At 35.7% G+C, this 23,618-nt stretch overlaps 1 protein-coding gene across 7 annotated transcripts in view; it reads right to left on the bottom strand.

Annotated features, from left to right (window-relative positions):
- FER (FER tyrosine kinase) overlaps positions 1–23,618 on the bottom strand; it is a 457,408-nt gene that overhangs the window by 112,358 nt on the left and 321,432 nt on the right. For all 7 annotated transcript variants that reach the window (XM_073888931.1, XM_025866872.2, XM_073888926.1 and 4 more), the window contains one exon: positions 4,317–4,440. In XM_073888931.1, coding sequence (XP_073745032.1) covers positions 4,317–4,440 — 124 coding nt within the window. The remainder of the gene's footprint in view (positions 1–4,316; positions 4,441–23,618) is intronic.

The following is a 23,618-nucleotide window of genomic DNA, read 5'->3' as shown; positions in this document are numbered from 1 at the left end:
AAGCTTATCCTTTCTTTACTTTCCACAGACACCAAAGAACATGGCAGAAAGCCAACTTTTAGAAATAAACCCAAATAAAAATAAATCTTCCAGTAAGATTCCTAAGCAATAAAACCGTAAATGCCATTCCCACTTATATCTAGTATAATGTCAAGTTTCAATCCACTTAACATCAAAATTAATCAGGTTTAATGTTTTTTCTAGAGTGACATCTAACAATCTAGGAACATACCATTTTAAGTAAACACACACACAGCCCAAAGTTTATCCGTATACTTCAAATCTTTATAAAGTACAAGTAGGAAAGAAAATCTCACATTGGTCTATAGAATAATTGTAAAGAAAATGCAGCTGATTACAACTAAACACAAAATATCCAGCAATTCACTAGCTATAAACAGAAATAGTTTCAATTAGAAACTTAAGAGTATCAAGAGAACCCTTCAGGAAGTTAAATGGAAATTACAAGAGTATTTTCCAAAAGCAGGCCATTTCTTCATGCAATTACTTGTTTCCATTTTATAGCTGTCATACTTGTTTATCTATAGCAAAACATTGCTCTGCCCTTCTCATAGTAATCAAAACAATAAAACAAAGCTAAAGAAAGAAAATGTGTCCCCCCAAACTTAAGATACTATTTTGAGGAAACACAATTAGAAATATTTTCAGGTACTGCATTCTAGGAACTTCTAATCACTGAACAGGATAAAATATTTAAGTTCATATAAAATTAAAAGCACATTAAAAATTTTTGCTTTGATCTGTGGGACAAAGACTTCATAATTCATAGACATGCATATATTTTTAGTAATATTTGGGGATGTCAAGAATAGGGCTGGGTGCCTTTCTTCACTACTTGAAAACTGAAACTTTCAATCATGTTCAGATTAATCAATTTTTAAAATACCTCATTTTAAATCTCCTCATTTCCAATGAGGAAAAACGCTTTTCACTGTAATGAATACTATATATTTATATTTATATATTTGGTATTTCTTAGGAGAAAAAAACACGTAACATGTCTTGAGTGCATCTTTTAACTGTAAATCAATTGAAATCCACTGCAATTACTATTACTACCACAGAAATAGTTTTATAGGATGACACATAGGAAGAGGATTCTATGGTACAATTCACTTCTATACAAAATTCAACACAAAGAATATTTATTTTCTCAACATGGTGTCATGTATTGGTGAGGTACTGAAATGCAAAGAAAAAGAAAATGAATTCATCCAAAAGAGGATTTACATAAATTTCAAGAGTAACGAAAGACCACTGGCTGGAGGTATCATAAAATTCATCCACTAATCAGGATCAACAGGGAAAATCAGAATAGCAGATAGTTTAGAAGAAATCAGTGGAAGTGTTGGTCAGAAAACATTACATTGTTGCTTTATATAGCGAAAAAGGAAAATCATATAAAAAAGAAAAGCATTTATTAAAATAAAGACAAAAAGAAAATATTCTATGCCACGGATGACAAATTTGGGGCTTGTGTGTTAATGCTTATCAGTGCCCTAACAGATGTGACTGATCAATCAATGGACTCTTTGTCACTGATCCTGGAATCTTTCTCAATACACAACACAGAAAGCCACTACCAATCACTGAAAATGGGCACCTAAATCTATTTGTCAAACCTGCTCTCAGTGATATTGTTTAAGATATTCAATCAGGAACCTTCCCCACAGGCAAATAGTACAGGAAAAGGTACAACCTTCTGGAATATGTGCTCAAGCAGGGGCTGACATTCAAAAATTTGTGAATGCATAACAATTCTTAACAAGGAAAATGGAAAAATAACATTACAGCAAGGTAATGTTATGATTCAGTGAGTGGGGTAAGTTTTTAGAGGCTATCATCTACAACTTAGAATCGTTTCAATTCTGATGATACAGCATTTAAAAAAATACAGTCATCCATTCGCAAGAAAAGCAATCACTACAAAAGTAGCAAGAAATTGAAACAATTCCCTCAACCACTAGGCAACAGAAATTAAAGACTGGTACTGGTAATTGACAATTAAGTAGTTTCAATGCAGTTTATTCATTGTAATTTAAAGCTATAGACAGTCTAATGATTTGAAAAATAAAATCTGAGACAAAATGAATAACTACAGTAGAGAATCTGATGCCCGAAGTAGCTTTAACACCTGAGCAGACAAAATTATAGATTTTCTATAAATGAAGAACAAAACCCTTCATTGTTACTTTTAACAAAAACCGTTTTCTTCTAATGAAATTAATAATGCAATTCTTGTCCAAAATCAAATACTTTTTAAAAATCCTTAAAAATCGGAGAAAGACAATTATCATATGGTTTCACGCATATGTGGAATATAAGAAACAGTGCAGAGGACCATAAGAGAAAGGAGGGAAAACTGAATGGGAAGAAATCAGCGGAGACAAACCATGAGAGACTCTTGACTCTGGGAAACAAATTGAGGGTTGCTGAAGGGGAGGGGGGTGGGGGATGGGGCAATTGGGTGATGGGCATTAAGGAGGGCATGTGATGTGATGAGCACTGGGTGTCACACAGTGCTCACAACAAATGATGAATTGTTGAACACTACATCTGAAACTAATGATGTACTATGTGTTGGCTAACTGAATTTAAATTAAAGAAAAAAACCCTGAATTTTTTTTAAAAAAATAAAAATATCTTATTATAATGTGATTTGATCTCTAGTCATAAGAAAGGAAAACAAAAATACAAGGACAGTGGCTAAGTTTTAGTTTTCTTCATTTCCAGAAATATAGTATCTCAACTGAAAGGTATTTTAAAATACAGGTGACCATTGAGCTATATTGGAAACACAAGCCATAATTTCAGTTTTAGAATAAAATTGAAAATGTGGCAAAATTTTTTGGAAAAATTAAATAATCAGTTTGATAAAGCAGGCAGTTAGCCAGACATGAGCAGGTAACAGGTGTTTTCTGTTAAGAAGGGTGGAAACCAAGTTTCCAAACAGCCAGGGGGCACATGCATGTACTCTTCCCTGTAAGTGCTGCCCTACAATAACCTATGGCTTCATGAGAACACATTTGCATTGTGGTCTTGACCCCCCCTCCCCCGCCGAATCCCCTTGCAGGGGGATGGCTCTGTGACAGTTCAGATAAGGGCCATATAGGACCAAAACACCCCCTCTCAGTTGTAGGAGGAGACCTTAGACGATTGGAGGCAACCCTAGTCAGAGACCAGCCTAGCTATGACCCATAACCCTTGCGAGCATAAAAAAGAAAGACCATCCAGGTCCCTGGTGCAGTTGCTGTCTCTGGGCCTTCTGGCTCATCCACCTTGAGAGTGTGCTTTTGCTTTCATTGCTATTAAACTCTTTTTTACTCTTTGGCTCTAAATTCTTTCTTGGCCCAACTCAAAAATGGAGGCAGGGGGTGAGGGGTGGGGCAGATGGGACATCTGAGATCAAATCAGTATATATTTCAGGTGAAGGTACTTTTGTTCTGCTATATAATTACACATTATACAATTTTACCAGAATGTTAAATCAAAACCTGCATAATGAAATACATCAGAGAAAAACAAACATCAATAACTGAACCAATTTAGATCAAGTCCATAATAGTTCAATCTGACAATGAACTCTCCCCATGTTAAATAGTATTACCTGCTGTTTCCAGTGAATAAAAACTGCATCAATGCCCCCACTTCATTTTGCTTATGTACTTAGCCATATTTAGGATCTCACATGAATTCAGCAAGACATCTTAAGTTGTACTCACATTTAGCAATAAAGAACATTTTCAGCTACAAGCAACTAAAACCACAATCTATAAAAGCATTACAACCAAGTCACTGCTCTTAAGTAATTAGACAAGTTTTCTAAAATCTCTCTTGAAATAACTATTATGCTAATATCTTCTACCCTTGGCCAATTCACTGTCATAAATTGTTGTTTTACCATTATGCTCTTCCAAGACTTTTTAAGTAATTTCTTTGCAAATGAGAACAGGGAGATGAAACAATCCTATTTGGCTATAAGATTGTAGCTGATTATGTGACTAACTTGTGGTACATCTTATCAGTATGCCATTCATGATTATAATACAACAGATTTTAATCAGGAAGTAGCTCATTGTCTAATGAGGTGTACTTACGTCAGGTAACAGAAAACAAGTGTTTCTATAAACTATATAAACAACTATCAAAGAAGGCTTTCCCACAAAACACGAAAACCAACAAAAAAATATGTAAGTTTTATGAAAGAACTTCCATGCTATATTGCAGCAAATATGTCACTTCTCTAGCATTCTGTTGATACAACTAGAAAAGGTTTAAAAAAATGTCCTCCTTACCTGTGTATACAGTTTTTACTCTCGAGATAGGACATACCAGAAGCAGCATCTAACGAAAATTTCACTAATTGTTTGAGCTTTATTTCATCCTTCTTCTTTCTCAGAAAGGACAGGAAATCACCTCCTAGAAGCATTGACAGACGAACAATGAAATATAATCAGGATGTACTGCCTATTAGAGATACCTGACAAAACCGAAAGAATTACACATTCGGCCATGTTTCTGCCCATTTTGTTTGAGGTGAGGATAAAGCAAAAGATGAAAGAACACATCTACTAGAAAACAGATACCATAAACTTACCCAGATACAGTTTAAGTAATTTAAGTGCTTCACACTGTATATTATCCAACACTTGATAATACTCAAACAAAATCATCCAATTCCTCTGTTGTAATTTCTCACCGATTTGCCTGGCTCAAATTTCCTGTGAAATTTTATTTTCTCTAATACCAAATAAAAGATTATAACTATTACGAGTTTAAAATGTAAATGATATCAAATCAGTTATCAGATTCAGTGACTGCTTATGATAATTAAGTCACTGATGGTAGAGGCAGAGAGGGGGAGCTATGGTTTTGATAGGATTTAATTGCTGAGCCAGATTGCATTTTGGGCATCAGATGGATTTCAGTGATGTCTTAGAGCAACTCTTTAAATCAGCATGGTCCAAAAGAAATATAACACACAGTAACTTTCAATTTTCTGGCCACATTTGGAAAAGTAACAACAACAAAAAGGTGAAATTCATTTTAATAATATATTTTTTCTTTAGCCCAATATATCCAAAATATATTATACCAATATGTATTATTACAAAATTATGGTGGAAATATTTTACATTTTATCATCCTAAGTCTTCAAAATATGTTGTTTATTTTACATTTTGTGGGACATCTCAAATATTTGATCTGTATTTAGATTTCATAAAATTTATAGTTGAAACAGAATATTCATATGACTATGCTGTTTCAAACATGTTTAAAATTTCCTAGTAACTCAATCATATCCATTTTAAATTGAATAAAATTAAATGAAATTCACAATTCAGTTTTTTAGAAGCACTATTTCCAAAGCTGAAGAGCCATCTATCACCCGTCACGACCATATTAAAATACCGTCGACCTTCAACTGTGCATTCATTCTTCACATTGCATTAAAGGCTATATGAAGGCTTGATTATTCTTCCTTGTTAGTGTAGAGTGTAATTGTATTTTTTTTAAAAAGTTAAATATATTAGAATGAATGTTCTCTCAAAACAATCATTCCCACTTTCTATTAGGCCCTCAGATTCTAAATCAGAATTTTCCAAGAGGGATTAGCATTTTAATTGCCATTTCCTGAATTTTGTAATCCTCTTCACCAGGGATCCAGGCTTCCTTAAATAAAACAACTCTAGAGGTGAAGACTTAATGGCTTTTTCTTTAATGAGAGTATCTGGAAAATAAACTCTTGCCTAACTCTACTTGTAATGTTACCTTTCTCTAACTTCTCTTATTCACAAATCAAGCGTTAGGCAAATTTAGGTGGGCCATTTACAAAATCAACAGCTATATGCTTAAAAATAATCTTAACGGTGTCAGATAATTTCTTTTTTCTGTTCTTTTAAAGAGAATATCAAATGTATTCAATTACTAGGAAGATTACTGAAACAGTCTCCATCAAGCTTAACTTAATTTTCTGAACAAAACACACCCAAGCAACAGTAAACAGCAAAATTAACCACTGATTTCTCTACTTTAATAGGTATACCAATTTAGTGGACTTGAAATCAATATTTAGTTCAAGTTATTACTTGGACCAATATTCATATATATTAATTCTTTGTTAGATATATGTTGGCTTATTTTAGAAAAAGTGCAGACTTGGGGTCTTGAAACCACATAGCATTTTGTTTAAGCTTTGGAATAGTTTTCAAATGAAAAGAGCTTTTCTGGAATTTGATTTAAAGCAGCCTATGACATAACCTCAGTGTTCTGTGAAATCCTAATATTTCTTTCTAAAGTTAGCTCGTATTCAGCACTTTTCCATCTGCCTCCTGTTCTTTTTTAAAATTTACTCCTTCGGTGAATCCTCCTTTACCCCTTAACCCCTGCCCCAAATGGTAAACCCTAGGAAGAGAATTGTGCCTAGGCTGCTCATTATTATAATTTCAGAGGCTACCACACTGTGTCTAGCATGTAATAATACCTCAATAAACATCTCTTGAATGAGTAAACAATGTGTAAGTATCTCTTCTTGCAGCTTCTAAGCTCCCCATGAAGACAAGAATCATTTTTCATTAATTTTTACATTTCTTCCCTAGTCCCTCTCCAATGGTGAGAACTTTGCTTTTCAAGTACTTGTCAAATGTTAAAACAGTGTTGAGAAAAGGATATTACATTTCTTATCAATGGCACCGGATGGATGCTGTAAAATTCTTTAAATTCCATCAATAAAACTTAGCGCATTTGGGCGCCTGGGTGGCTCAGTTGGTTAAGCGACTGCCTTCGGCTCAGGTCATGATCCTGGAGTCCCGGGATCGAGTCCCACATCGGGCTCCCTGCTCAGTGGGGAGTCTGCTTCTCCCTCTGACCCTCTTCCCTCTCGTGCTCTCTATCTCTCATTCTCTCTCTCTCTCAAATAAATAAAATATTAAAAAAAAAAACTTAGCGCATTTAAGAGTAAGCTCATTTTGACAGATGCTTCTTAACACTAATGCCTTAAAAACTCCATCTTTTGAAAAAAATGATTTGCAAAGAAGCAATCCCTGGTAGATAAAACTGTAAAACAACAAATGAACAATATAATACAGAAAAGACAACACTTAAATAGCATTACAAATTGCCTGAAAAGTGAAGCCAGGTCAATAAAGGTAAAGCACTAGAAAGTAGAATGACATACAGTTATTTCCAAATACTGAGAGGCAGCCAAAGATACAGACGAAGGATTGTCTGACTGCCTCTTAGTTAATCCAACAATGTTTCTGCCTTAGAGAAATTTCTTGCTTAAAATCATTAAATTATTAAATTTTAAATTTATTTCCAACTCATAGGTAGTTATTCAAGACACAGACAGAATTATCTTAAGTAAAGGAGGAAAGCAGCAGCATCCCACAGCCCTAGTCAGCTTCTTGCAGAACACTGCAGAGAAGCAAAGACTTCAATAAAAGTTAAATAATTGTGATTCAGTACTGAAAGCCTGAGCCTTGGGCAAGTGCAAGCAGTGAGAACCCGGAAGCAAGAAGTAAACTCCCCAGGAGACAGAGTATGAGACTAAAGGTAGGTTACCCAGGAAATAATTCAGACTGGGCCAGAAATGTTCCCCTAAGCATAATACTTGATTATTACCATGAAGTGAAGAACAATGGGAGAGTGGCATCAGATGGTAAGAGTTTTTAGTATTCAGTCAGTTATCGTAGAGGATAGTGTCTCTTCCTCTGAACTCATTCCCCTGCCACTTTTATTAAATGCCAAGTTAAAGAAACTCTCTTAGAATTTGTGATATACACAATAATCATATGTACAATACATACGTTTATATGTGTGTGCATGTATGTATATGTGCATGTGCATATAGCATGGAGTGCCATACCTGACCACTATCATAAGGACTTCGGTGTTCAAAGTGGGCAAAACAAGGTATTAATTCCCGTTTTGTAAATCTGTCTTAACAAGGATTATTTCTATATAGGTACATTGTACATTAAACCAAAACAGGATGGATTATTTTCTAGAATTTTTCACCAGTGATAGATTTCTAAGACAATACTTAATATGTTTTTATAGCCAATTTTTAGTTTACTAGGGAGATAGCATGACATCATGAAAAGAGCATGGATACTGAAGTCAGACTGACCTAGGTCCGATTACCTATGTGGCCTCGGGTAAGTTGTTTAAATTTTTTTTTTGGCATTTATTTATTTGAGAGAGAGAGAGAGAGCACAAATGGGGGTAGGGCAGAAAGAGAGGGAGAAGCAGATTTCCTGCTGAGCAGGGAGCCCATTGCAGGGCTCGATCCCAGGGCCCCGAGATCATGACCTGAGCCGAAGGCAGACGTTTAACCAGGCGCCCCTAATCTTTCTAAACTTCTTTAAAACAAGGATTAATTCCATTTATTTCTCAAGATGGTTTTGAAGACTAAAATGTATCTAAAACACTAAGCCCCTGCCTAGACAGTCATACACACAATACTACTCCTCAAGCTATTTTGCATCTAAAGAAATAAAAAGTTATAGTAGGAACAGGTTGTTTGTCACATATCTATTTTCCCTTACTCGCCTCAAATTCCTGCCTTTCTCCCATTTTGGAAAGTATTCATCTCCCCCTCAACAAGAAAGGTGGCCCTAGATTGGCTTCACGCAATGAATGAAGCCCATTCCCCTGTGGGATAGGCACATGGCTTAATTTGGGCCACTGAGATACAAGGAGATGCTTAAGTGACTGGTTCAGGGATAGGCACATGGCTTAATTTGGGCCACTGAGATACAAGGAGATGCTCAAGAGGGGAAAGAAACTTTGGTTTTTGAGAGAAGCACCAGGAAAGAAGCATGCTCTGCCACTGGAAGTATACAAGATAGCACCATGAGGACTGGCAGACTAGGGGTGAAGCAATCATCATGGAAAGCAGAAAATACAGAAGGAAAGAGAATGGTTTCTGGCGATATGTTTGAGCCACTGGATCAAACACTGCCTGAACAGTGACTCCCTTCTAGATTCTTCAATTAAGTGAACTAATAAAACTTTTTTTTTTAAGGTATCTTTTGAGAGAGAGAGAGAGAGAGAGCATACCCATGACTGGGGGAAGACTGGGGGAGAGACAGAGAGAGCCTCAAGCAGAGGTCCTGCTGAGTGCAGAGCCCACATGGCGCTTGATCTCAAGACCCTGAGATCATGACCTGAGCTGAAACCAAGAGTCAAGACACTTAACTGACTGAGCCACCCAGGAGCCCCAAATCTCTGTAATTTTTAATACATCTTCTGTACTAGCAACACAAAGGTTCCTAATGGATAGATATTTGTATCAGAAGATTATTTGAGAATTTTAAAAGGTAATATATATTAAATGTCTGAAACAAGTAGGAAACAATAAATAGAAGTGTTTATTATTGCTTACAGCCAACTTTTAGTAGGAGGATAGAAGGCTGTTATTCTCAACAGTACTTTCTCAAAAGATTTCTTACTCTCTGCTGTGGAAATTTGATCTTACCTGTTCTTTCAGTATTCATGGGACAGTGAGGAACTGATCACATTCAACAAACAATCAGAGAAATTATTATATAAATAAGAACACTAATTTATCAATTTGTTATTGGAGAAAAGGGATCATCAGGGCTATGCCACTAATGACTTCTTATCACTGAGTCATGTAGAGATCTTAATTTATCTTCAAATAACTTCAAAGTTTATTGAGTTAAGAGATCTCAGTCCCTAGTGATATATAAAATACATAATTCATTACCCTTGTTTTTTAGGATATAAATTTATTCCTGACAAGTTTGGTTTAATTGTGTTCACTTGGAAATTTAAATAGGATAATAAAGCAACTATTAAGTTGTAGGGAGCTATTTTGGAGGCCCCATTTACATCATTGTTCAGAGTTTTTATTTAAAAAAAAAATCAACTTTTTCTCTTTAACCTGTAGTGATAAGAGTTAACCTGTAGTGATGAGAGTTAGCTGGACCATCAAAAATAAGGGGAAAATATGTAAGATAATCATAAACATTGAATGGTGATACAACCTGTTCTCCATGAAACACAGAAAAGATTTTATTTTTTATTATTTTTTAAAGACTTTATTTATTTGAGAGAGAGAGAGAGAGACCAGGAACAGGGGGAGGGGCATAAGGAGAAGGAGAAGCTAAGCAGGGAGCCCGATGCGGGGCTCGATCCGAGGACCCTGGGATCATGACCTGAGCCGAAGACAGACTCTTTAACCGACTGAGCCACCCAGGCGCCCCAATACAGAACAGACTTTATATAATAGAAGATAAGCCAAAACAAGTTCTTAAAGAAGAAAATGCTGCATATAAGGTATACTCAGGTGGGACGGACAGCACAGAAGGAGATTAGCCAGGAGGATGCTCTAGTTGTCAGTCAAGGTGCTGAGGGCTTATATTAAGAACTATCCAAGTGAAGACTAAAGCACTAGATCTGAACAGACTCAGTAATAAGCTAGAAATGGGTCAGTTTGTGAAGATGAGTAAGATGAAAAAATGAGTAACTGAAAATGACTACAAGAATACACTAGCTCTCCTGATTCCATTTTCTTTTTAAAGCAGCACTTAATGGAACAGCTTGCTACCTAAGTAATATCATTCAGCTAGGCCAAATGCAGAGCTGAGTGTATGGTTTTCCCAATCTGGGTTAATACATGACATCAGTCTTTTCCAACAAAGTTCCTTAATAGCCATGTTCTGCTAACATTGCAGAATAGTGGGAACCTTTTGCATTTCTCCTTTGCAGATGCTCTTTGAGAACATAACTCAATAGCAATCATGATAACAGTTCAATGAAATAAAGGAGTACATTTCACAGTATGTTTAACTTGCTGGTTCAAGGAGCACCAGCTATAATCTTGCCAGACATTATATGAATTGCCATAATAGATGCCAGAGTCAACTTTCACAAACTCTCAGAATGTCAGTACTAGAAGGCCCTTGGGACATAATCAGCTTTTTCACATTATGGAGGAGGGAGCTCAATTTACCTTTTATTTTTATGGTGGTGATTTTGGTGATATTATTAAAATTCTAGGGCAAGTGTTTGCAAAGTCTCTCTGGAGGCCAAAACCAGCTTTTTGCTTGTTTTTGTTTTTTGTTTTTTTAAATAAAGCTTTACTGGAAAACTACCACATTCATTCCTTTACATAGTATCTATAAATGCTTTCATGCTATGACAGCAGAATTGCAATAGAGATTGTATGGCCCTCAAAGCCTAAACATTTTACTATCTGGCTTTTTATAGAAAAAGTTTGCCGACTCTTGTTTTAAAATATTTATTGCTCAGTATTCCATACAGCTGTAGTCCCTTTCATTTAAATGATTCCTATGATTGCTTTGTCTACTTTCAACCAAGATTTTACTTTTTACTATGTGTTTATTGCAACAGAGCTCAATAGTGACATGTTCTAATGCTCAAGAAGGAAGCTAAGGAGGTAGATTCACCAACTAATTTTATTCCTAAGACTTACAAACATACACACACACAAATACATACAGTGGGATCGTGAATCCCCTGCCACCCTTCCATCCACAACACATTGCCTGCCACCAAGGCAAAGAAGTTCCACTGTCTGTCTCTCCTCAATGCCAAACTACTCACTTTTCCATTTTGTGGCTTCCTCTGTCTCGCAAAGCTGTCTTTGACATAGAGTGTAAAGACAAGAATAGACAGGAAAATCTGGTATAGAATACGTTATCTCTAAAGGCTCCTGGAACACACTACAAATACTTAGATGCTACAATGGCATTTAAAAAAAAGTCAGTGGAATGCTTGTTTTGATGCCTTATCTGCTATAGGAAAACCCGCAGAGAAAAAAAAGAAGGCATCAGTTCATGCTTCCTTAGATAGATTTTTTAAAGAGATGTGGGATAAAAAGACACATGCAAAAATACATTTAAATTTAATAGGAGAAATAGGTTTATAAAAGCTAAAAATAATTTTAGAAGCTGAATTTATCATAGGCTAGATATTTTAGGGACAGTAAGGTCTCCAAATCAGTGCTATCAATGACGATTTTATAAGACCTATTACATAATATTATTTAAAATGATCAGAAATGTATATTTACATGTTCATATTTACACAGTTTTTATTGGTTATAGTTAGAATTTAGTTTATGCAAAGGTTTAGAGCACAAATACATTCATCAATTATGAAAGTTTCTATAAGATTACAAAAATATTACTTTAAAATATACTTTTAAAGAACACATTGCAGCAAAGAGCTGGAAATGTCAGTGTTAAGAATAAAGTCAGAATAAATCCTTTTTCACTTTTTAAAAGGTTGTGGTACTCTGGAAAAACAGTATGGGGATTCCTCAAAAAGTTGAAAATAGAGCTGCCCTACAACTCAGCAATTGCACTACTGGGTATTTACCCCAAAGATACAAATGTAGTGATCTGAAGGGGTACGTGCACCCCAATGTTTATAGCAGCAATGTCCACAATAGCCAAACTATGGAAAGAGCCCAGATGTCCATCGACAGATGAATGGATAAATACGTGGTGTGTGTATACACACACACACACACACACACACACACACACATATATATACACACTGGAATATTACTCAGCCATCAAAAAATGAAATCTTGCTATTTGCAACGAGTGGATGGAACTACAGGGTATTATGCTAAGCAAAATAAGTCAATCAGAGAAAGACAAGTATCATATGATCTCACTGATATGAGAAATTTGAGAAACAAGACAGAGGATCATAAGGGAAGGGAGGGAAAAATGAAACAAGATGAAACCAGAGAGGGAGACAAACCTTAAGAGACTCTTAATCTCAGGAAACAAACTGAGGGTCGCTGGAGTGGAGGGGGGTGGGAGGAAGGGGGTGGCTGGGTGATGGACATTGGGGAGGGTATGTGCTATGGTGAGAGCTGTGAATTGTGCAAGACTGTTGAATCACAGACCTGAACCCCTGAAACAAATAATACATTAGATGCTAATTAAAAAAAAAGTTGTGGTAAAAAACACATACCATAAACTTATCTCTTAACAATTTTAAGTGTACAGTATATTGTTAACTCTATTCACAGTGTTATACAACAGATCTCTAGAACCTTTTCATCTTGCATGACTGAAATTCTACACTCATTGACCCGCTCCCCGTTTCCCTCTGCCAGCAGCCCCTGGCAACCACTATTCTACTTTGTTTCTGTGAGTTTGATTACTTTAAAAACCTCATGTAAGTGGAATTATACAGTATTTGTCTTTCTGGGGCTGACTTACTTCACTTACTTTAATGTCCCGAAGTTTCAACCATGTTGCAGAACAGGATTCCCCTCCTATTTAAGGCTGAAAAACATTCCACTGTACGTGTATGGCGCATTTTCTTAATCCATCCACCCACTGATGGACAGGTAGGCTGTTCTGACCTCTAGGTTACTGTGAATAATGCTGCAATGAACATGGGTGTGCAGGATCTCTTTAAGATCCTGTTTTCAATTCTTTTGGATATATGCACAGAAGATGAATTGCTGGATCACACTGGAGTTCCATTTTTAATTTTTGAAGACTCTACATACCATTTTCCATAGTGGCTACACCAGTTTATAATCACATCAACAGTGCACAAGGATTCCAAATTGTCCACATGCTTGCCAACACTTGTTATCTTCCAGGTTGATAGTAGCTATCTTCATGGGTCTGAGGTAATATCACCTGTTTGCATTTCCCTGATGATTACTGATATTGAACCTCTTTTCCTATGCTTGTTGTCCATTTGTGTATTTTCTCTGAAGCCGTATCTATTCAAGTCCTTTGCCTATTTTTTAATCGAGATATATGTTGTTTCATTATTGAGTTGCAAGAATTTTTTATATATTCTGGGTACTAACCCCTTACCTGATAAATGGTTTGCAAATTTTTCTTCCAATCTATATGTTACCTTTACACTCTATTGATTATTCCCTTTGCTGTGCAGTTTTTAAGTTTGATATGGTCCCATTGGCCTATTTTTGCTTTTTTTGTCTGTGCTTGTGGTATCATATCCGAGAAATCACTGCCCATTCTGATGTCATGAAGATTTTCTCCTATGATTTTTATAAGATTTTTATAGTTTCATGTTTTATTGTCAGTTCTTTAACCCATGCTGTTAATATTTTTATATGGTGTAAGATAAGGCTCCATCTTCATTCTATCGCCTGTGGATATCCAGTATTTCCAACACCATTTATTAAAAAGACTATCCTTTCTCTATTATGTATTCCTGGCACTCTCATCAAAAATCATTTGACTGTATATGCCAGGGTTTATTTCTGGAATCTGTATTCTGTTCCATTGTTCTGTCTTTATGCCATATAATACTATGTTGATTATTGGAGCTTTGTAATATATTTTGATATCATGAAGTGTGAGGTCTTCAACTTTATACTTCTTTATCAAGATTGTTTGACTATTCGGGATCCTTTGAGATTCTATGCAAATTTTAGAATTTTTTTTCTATTTTTGCAAAAAAAAATGCCACTGGGATTTTGTAGGGAGTGCATCAAATCTGTAGATGGCTTTGGGTAGTATGGACATTTTAACAATATTAAGATTCCTAATTCATGAATGCAGGATGACTTTCCTGCATTCCTTTTATTTGTGTCTTCTTTAACTTCTTTCAGCAATGTTTTGCAGTTTTCAGTGTACAAATCCTTTACCTCTTTGGTTAAGTTTATTCCTAAATAATTTTGTTTTGTAGTTTTCAGTGTACAAATCCTTTACCTCTCTGATTAAGTTTATTCCTAAATAATTTATTCTTTTTGATGTTATGGTAAGAGGATTCAAGGAAAAATTTCCTTTTAGGACTGTTCATTACTGTATAAAAACACAACTGATTTCTGAGTGCTGATTTTGTGTCCAGCAACTCTGTTAAATTTCTTTATTAGTTTTAACAGGTTTTGTTGTGTATAATCTTTAGGGTTTTCTACAAATAAGATCATGTTATCTGAGAACAGAGATGATTTTACGTCTTCCTTTCCGATTTGGATATCTTTTCTTTTTCCTGACAAATTGCTCTGGCTAAAACTCCTAGTACTATGTTGAACAGAACTGGTAAGAGTGGGCAACTTTGTCTTATTCCTGATCTTAGGGAAAAGCTTTCAGTTTTTCACCATCAATTATAATGTTAGCTGAGAGCTTTTTTCATATGAATTTTACTACCTTGAGGTAATTTCCTTTCAATCACTGAAATTTACCAAATTTCTACATCATTTAAGATGATCCTGTGAGAGGCTCCTGGGTGGCTCAGTCATTAAGCATCTGCCTTTGGCTCAGGTTATGATCCCAGGGCCCTGGGATGGAGCCCTGCATCGGGCTCCCTGCTCAGCAGGACACCGGCTTCTCCCTCTCCCACTCGCTGTGTCTCTGTCCAATAGATAAAATCTTAAAAAAAAAAAAAAAAATGATCCTGTGATTTTGGTCCTTTTTTCTGTAAATGTGGTGTGTTACATTTATATATTTTCATATGTTAAATTATCCTTGTATCACATTCACACATGAAACACATATATAGTGAGAACATAAATTTCCTCCCACCCTTCCCATCCACAATCCACTGTCTGTTAGGGATCGAGCCCCTCATCGGGCTCCCTGCTCAGCGGGAAGCCGGCTTCTCCCTCTCCCACTCCTGCCTGTGTGTTCCCTCTCTTGCTGTGTCTCTCTCTGTCAAATAAATAAAAATAAAATCTTAAAAAAAAAAAAAGCTAAGTTTGATTGTCCGTTTCTCTCCCTACTTTCATGTCAAATCCTAACTGCCATCCTCACTCATCAAGGAGCAAAGTATACAAATTTTTAAATCACTCATCAGAAATCTAAGGGAGCCTACAGAAGAATCTCTTCTGACTTTGTGGCTTACTAACCATAAAACTTGATTATTTACGTGAACCATATGTCTTTGTACAAGTGGTTCTCTTTATGACAGATTTTTCTTTTCTGAAGTAGTTCTTGATAATTTCATCCACCTGGGGTTATCTTAACTGTAATTCACCTTGAATTGTATTGGCTGAATCAAAAGATAGTCCAAAATCAGAAGAATATCCTTTGTAACAGCATAAAAAAAATCCACCACCACCAACAAAATACTTAGAAAAAATTTTAAAAAGGGGTATGTTACACATTTTACACTGATAAATATGAAACATTGCTAAGAGAAATTAAAGAAGTGCAAATTAAATGTAACAATATATCAAGTCCATAAAATGGAAGATTGAGTGTTAAGAGTTAATTCTCCTCAGATTGATCAACAGAATGAATGAAATCTCAACCAAATTCTAAGCAGGCTTTTTTGGTTGAATTTTACAAGCTGCTTCTAAATTTTTCATGGAAATGCAAAAGATCTAAAATAAAGAAAAATGTTGAGAAAGAGCAAACTGGGAAGAGAAGCAGTACTACTATAAAGTTGCAGTCAGGGAAGTGTTTTGGCTTCAGGATAACCAAGTAGATCAATGAGACCAGAAAAAAGCCCAGAAACAAACACACTTTATGTGTCCGACTCATTTACCACATAGACACCAAGCAGTTCAATGGGGTAAGGAAATTCTTGTAAAGAATTGGTAGTGAAAGAGCTAGATAATTGATGGGAAAACAGAAGTTCAATCTCTACCTCACACGACAAACAAAATTAATTCAAATGACTTCTAGAACTCAGGTACAGAGCTCCTAGAAGGAAATGTAGGAAAATATCTTAATATAGGAGATATAGGAGAAGATTTCTTGATATAGGAGAAGATTTCTTAGGACTCAAAAAGCAGTAACCATAAAGGAAAACAAAGGAAAAGAAAGCAAATTAAAATGGACTGCACCCAAATTAAAACCAAATAAAACTTTTGCTTATCAAAAGACATTATAAAAGTGAGTAATAGGTAAGTCATAGAACTGGCTTTCTCTTTAAATGAAAAAAATAATAATTGTGGTAAAAACAACACATAACCAAATGTAGCAACTTTACTATTCTTAAGGCTATGGTTCAGTAGTGTTAAGTGTATCCACATTTTTAAGCAAGAGATCTCCTAAACTTTCAAAACTGGCTTTTCCAGGTTATAGAAAGAACTCCTGCAATTTATTAACAAAAAGATAAACAACACAATAAAAATGGGCAAGATAAACATCAAAAGAAATATATAGGCTTAAGCACATGCAAAGAGTTCAATGTTGTTTATGATCAGGATATGCAAACGAAAACCACAGTGAGGTATCACTTCACACATACTACAATGGCTAAAATTAAAAAGCCTGACAACACCAAATGCTAACAAAGTTGTGGAATAGCTGAAACTCTCATATATTATTGGTAGCTGTGTGAAATACTATAACCACTTTGGAAAATCGACAGTTTCTAATAAAATTAAACTTACAACTACAGTATGAACTAGCAATTGTACTACTATGTATTTACCTAAAAGAAATGAAAACATGGCTATAAAAAGATTTGTACAAATGTATTTATGGCACTGTCATCCGTAACAGCCCCAAACTGGAGAAAACTCAAATGAACAGACAGCTGCATATTTATACAACGGAATGCTACTCAGAAATAAAAAGGAATATATGCTGATGCATGCAATACTATGGGTGAAAAAATGGATTCCAGGTAAATCATATGTCCAAACGTAAGATAAAACAATAAAGCTTCTAGAAAATAACACAAACATGTCCATAGGGATAGGACACATAAAGCTGTAACTCCTAAAGGAAAAGATGGATAAATTCCATTACATTAAACCTTGGAAATTCTGTTCGTCCAAAGACAACATTAAGGAAGTGAAAAAGTAAACCATACTGTAAAAGAAGACATTTATAATGCATGCAGTGAACAAAGTAACTGTATGCAGATACATACAGAACTCCTACAAACTAATATGAAAAAGACAAGCTAAGAGTAACAGGAAAAAAGTCTTGAATAAGTCACTTCACAGAAAAGTCTATTCAAAGAACCAAGAAGTATATACAAATATATTCAACATAATTAGTCATTTAAAAAAGCTAATTAAAACCACAATATTTTGGGGCACCTGGGTGGCTTAGTCAGTTAAGTGTTTGCCTTTGGCTCAAGTTATGATCCTCCCTGCTCAGTGGGGAGTCTGCTTCTCTCTCTCTCTCTGCCCGCCCCCCGGCTCATGCTCTGTCACTTGCTCTCGTGCTCTCTCTCTCTCTCAAATAAATAAGTAAAATCTTTAAAAAACAAAAAAACACAGTATCTTGGTGCTTTATACCTAGCAGAATAGCTATAGTTACAAAACTGACCATACCTCATTTTGGCAAGGATGTAGAGTAACTGAGATTCTCACACACTGTTAATGTGGGTGTAAGTTGGTGCAACCACCATGGAAACCTTTTTGGCACTTTCTACTAACACTAAACATATGTATATACTATAACCTGTTTAACTCCAGGTAGGTATATCCGACAGACATGTGCACCAAAAAACATATGTAAGAATATTCAAAGCAACATTATTCATAGTAGCTCCAAACTGGAAGCAAGAAAAATGTCCATAAATGGTAGAATAGAAAAATAGTGTTGTATTCACACATGGAATAACATATAGCAATGAAAATTAATGAATTCCTGCAACCAAAATATGGATGAATCTTATAAACATGATCCTGGAGAAAAACACTAGACCAAAAGAATATATAAGGTTTGATTCCATTTATGCCAAGTTCAAAAACATGCAAAATTAATCTATTGTATAAGTCAGGAAAATGGTGTGTATAATTTGTGATAATTTCAGCTGTATACTTATGATTAGTGTACTCCTCCATATGTATTATTTTGCTTGATCTAGGATTTTACCCGACTTATAAGCTATTAAGTTAGCCTGTTGTTTCTTCATGGGTCAGAGATAAAAAGCTTTATTATTCACAGCCCAAAATGCGGCTGTTGTGGATAAGCCCAGATGGAATGCCTGCACACAGAGTAAGGTACATTACTGAGTTTGAAAGCTTCCGTTTTACAACAGGCAGTGAGCAAGTCTGCTCTTTGTCTCAGAAAAAAACATTACCTCATTCCTCAAAGCTGCTCACTACAAACACATCTCTGAGAAATGGCTCAGGTAAAGATCAGTCAGGGACTTACATTCTTAGCATACCCACTAAGACAAATAGTAATGCAAGAGATCAATGAAGAGTATATCTCAACATACTTTACTAGACTTTTTTTGTACTATAAAAACAACAGGTAAATCATATGTCCAAACGTAAGATAAAACAATAAAGCTTCTATTGTTTTAGAGGAAGGCCATAAATATAATGCAACAAGATTTCAGCAAGCCATTTGACCCATCATTATAATCCTGTGGTTAAAATGGAAATGAAGTAGGCTGGACAGAATTATAGTTAAGTGGATTTGTAGGCTGAAGAATGATACCCATGGAATATTGATTTAAGGTTTGACGGAGATCTATGAGAAACTTATCAGAGGTACGAATGACTTGGAATTGCAGGCCTAATCCTTTTTTTTTTTTTTAAATACTTATCAAGAATTTGGATAAAGACATAAAAGGTATGCTACATATAGTATAAAAATATTAAGTGAAATTGCTGCGATATCCTGAAAAAAACATTTAAGACAGTATCAAATGCTTTCAAATATGTGAAGAGCCTTCTTTATGTAGTAAGAAGTTGATTATTTTCTGTATAATTTCAGGTTTCAAGTAAGGTTTTGTTTTGAAGTGTGCTAGGATACCAAGTCTAAATTATTTCTTCAAAAACACTAAGAGAGGGGAACCTGGATGGCAAAGTCGGTTAAGCATCCGACTCTTGGTTTCAGCTCAGCTTCTGATCTCAGGGTCCCGAGATCAAGCCTGGCATTGGGCTCCCTGCTCAGCACAGAGTCTGCTCAAGTTTCTCTCCCCTGCCACCCACACTCGCCCCCACCACGTGCACGCTCTCTCTCAAACAAATAAATCTTAAAAAAACACACTAAGAGAAATCCTAATGTATGGGTTTATACTATCTTTCTAACTTCAAATATTTGCTTCAGGAGAATTTAACTCCTGCTTCTGCTTAGTACACAAAGCTATGTTATTTAGCATTTAGAATAAAAAAGTACAGGGGTGCTCAGGTGGCTCAGTAGGTTAAGCATCTGCCTTCAGCTGAGGTCAGGATCCTGGAGTCCTGGGATGGAGCCCCGCATGGGGCTCCCTGCCCAGCAGGGAATCTGCTTCTCCCTCTCCCTCTGGTCCTCCCCAGCTCGTGCTCACTCTCTCGCTCATTCTCTCTCTCAAATAAGTAAATAAATAAAATCCTTAAAAAAATTAAAAAGGACAAGGTGATGAATCTGATTTACTTCCACAAAGAGGAATAGTCAATGATAAAAAAAAAAAAGAGTTCCCATATTAGATAAAAAAAAAAAAGAGGTATTAGAATTTCCTAGTATGGATTGACTTTTCTAGCCAATTAAATTCTTAACTTGATCTATCTTAGGCAAATATAATAAGACTTGACATTCTAAGAAAGTACAGCAAATATAATTATTTGGCAATATCTTATTACAAGTAGTACTTAGCCCACAAACACTGGGATTTCAATGAGAATCAGGAAAAATATTCCCCTTCCCTAAGAAGTAAAACCCTTGGTAGAGGAGTTTAATATTAAAATCATCTTTCAAGGGGCACCTGGGTGACTTAGTCAATTGAGCAGCTGACTCTTGGTTTCGGCTCAGGTCATGACCTCAGGGCTGTGAGGTCAAGCCCTGTGTGGGGCTCTGCGCTCAGCCAGGAGTCAGCTTGAGATTCTCTCTCTCTCCTCCTCCCTCTGCCCTTCCCCACTGCTCACACATTTTCTCTCTCTCAAAATAAATAATTTTTTAAATTTAATAGCTTATGACTATGCATTGTCATAGGCATTGTCTCATTGAACCCTCTTAGTAATACTATAAGTATTAGCAGACTTTCCTAAGAATATACTACAAAGGGGCAGTGCTGGGTCTCAAACCCATGTATTTTGTCTAGAGTTGAGAATTTTCTTGGCTACAGCAGCTTTCCAAGTATAGAGTAGTGACTGTGTCCTGAAAGAGCAAGCATTTGTTATATGTCAAGTGGGGCACATATGACAGTGAGGAACACTAAAATCTTCCACATGAGAGGGAGCCATGGGGGGTTCCTGGCAGCCTGCACAGTGTGTAGCCTCTCAAGTGACAGTTAAGCTTTTCTGCCAGCCACCTCACAGAAAGTCTCTTGTGATACATTAGGCAGAAGCAGAGAGTTCTATCTAGAAAGGATACAAGAAAGAATAATGTTCAAAGAATTTGAGAGTAGAAAAAAATAAGACTGATATATACAGTAGAAAAAATAAGACATATATATATCATGCTACAAATATATATGCATGCCTATGATATATATATATGCATTCTTATTTATATATATATATATACATATATATACTTAATTCAGTTTCATAGAATTCCAGGTAAATTGCTGAAGGTCTACTAAAAATGAAAATATATTTTCTATCTTCCAGTTGTTCTTAATCCAATAAGATAGAAATATCAGAAATAAACTATAAGTAACATAATGGTGGAATAATAGCTAAACAGATGCAAGAATACCTTGTAATGGTTCATAAACATGCAATGAAATCTAACATGTAGGACTGGACAAGGATTCAGAAGGTAGGTAAAGGCTTTGAAGGATGAAGCAGGATTTCAACAGAGGAAAACAAAGAAGGAGCACCTATACTTATTTTTAAAGGAAGAGAAGAAATTAAAAGGAAAAAAGAGCTCGAGATGTAAACATCCATAGAACCAAGATTCAAATTTCTGTTTGTATTTGTTTCTATTTTCATCTTGCTGAAATTCTTGGGCTAAATTGGCACTACCACTGAATACTAAAGTTTTCTCCTAAGTAACTGCTTAGAAGGAAAAGCTAAATCAGGTTCACTGTATTATTGAAAATATCTTTCTTCAAAATTCATTTAGGATATTAAATAAACATTAATGCCTTATTTGGAGTTTTTCTAGTAGAATATTAAGTCTGTGCTAGAAACAATTATGATCCTCTGGAAGCAGAAGGAAGTATGAGCATCAAGAGATATTTTTCCTAATTCAGATCATAAGGAAGAGGCTCCCAATTATGCTGAATGTTCTTGAATCTAAGTGGGAAAAAGATACATTAAAGTAATTTAGTCTTTTTTTTTTTTTTTTTTTTTAAAAGAGAAGGAGACAGAGAGAGAGAGAGAGAGAGAGAGATCATGAGAGGGGGAAGAAGCAGACTCCCCACCGAGCAGGGAGCCTGATGCGGGACTCGATCCCGGGACTCCAGGATCACAACCCGAGCCGCAGGCAGTCGCCTAACCAACTGAGCCACCCAGGCGTCCAGTAATTTAGTCTTAAATGTTTTTCTTAGGACAAGTATTTTCAGGAAAGAGATAAGAACCCTGCATGCAGTAAAATTCTAGTTATCTAAGGAAAAATAAAAGAGTTTCTATATGTTTTAAGATTAACTTTAATAGGGTTTCACTATATAAATTTGCAGAAGGCCTTTTCATCCCAATTTGGTCAGTAATTAGTTGTAGGAAGTTAGGTAAGGTGCTCAATTTCTCTGGATTTCATCCATTACATAGAGAGGTTGGTCTAGAATGACCCCTAAGGTCGAATGTAGACTCAGAAGGTCAGTCCAGCAGCAAGTGGGACTGTGGGGATTATTTGGTCACCATTTCCTGGTTCCCAATCTTAATAAGCTCTACTCTGGACACTCTGCATGCATTCATGTGTTAACTGTAGGAGTCCTCCCCTCTTACTACCCAATACCATCTCTCTCCGTGAGGACTGTAGCACTGTTACCTGTGTGTATGACCCATTGGTAAAGCTGGAGCTCTTCTGCAGTTCTCCCCGTTCTCAAGTCTCCCCTCCCCAATAACCAGTATTATCATTTCTTGCCCAACCGATTCAAACCGTCTGAGAATAAGGACGTGTTTACTAACATACTTCATCCTGCGGGTCCAGTTTACAATCCTCTTCTGTGCTTCTGCCAGTTAGCTTTTACCCTTACTGTTTCAGCCCAAACTCTAATTATTCACTTCTGGGTTAGTAAAAACTTTCTTCTTAGATCTCAAACTCTAGCAAGAAAACAGAATAATCCTGCCTTACAGTTTGCCAGCTAATTCACTCCCATTATTCAGACTTAAAATCCTTGAGTATCTTCCTTCCTCATTCAACAAAAGATGGCTTTTACAAATATCAACCCAAAATGAGTAACACATCTCTCCCTTCACAACCCATGTAACTTTATCTTACAAACAGTAAACATTTCATTAACTGTTTATATAGTTTTTTTTTTATTAAGTTATTATCTACGTGACCTTTCACAGCCATTCACATGCAGTATTCTAGGTCTTCTATCATCAATTCCCAGAAGTTACAGCCTAGTAGGCAAGTCATTTTTGTGCAAGACCATGTGCAAATACACAATTAAAACTGTTTTCATTAAAATGATGGGTTAAATGCCACAGAGAGACTATCAGAAGAATTTAGATTACACAGCCATTCTTTTTAAGTTATTGTCAGTCATTTCTTATCAGATATTATTTCCATTTCATGACATGAATACAAGCTTAATGAGTAAGCAGAGAGAAAAAAATGCATCGAATAACTAGTGTCCTCCTT

This window comes from Callorhinus ursinus, unplaced genomic scaffold, assembly GCF_003265705.2.
Source record: "Callorhinus ursinus isolate GAN/ISIS: 27379988/994484 unplaced genomic scaffold, GSC_fseal_2.0 scaffold3, whole genome shotgun sequence".
Taxonomy (NCBI): domain Eukaryota; kingdom Metazoa; phylum Chordata; class Mammalia; order Carnivora; family Otariidae; genus Callorhinus; species Callorhinus ursinus.
Note: the sequence above shows the minus strand (reverse complement) of the source record. Positions and strands in the feature narration are given on the sequence as shown.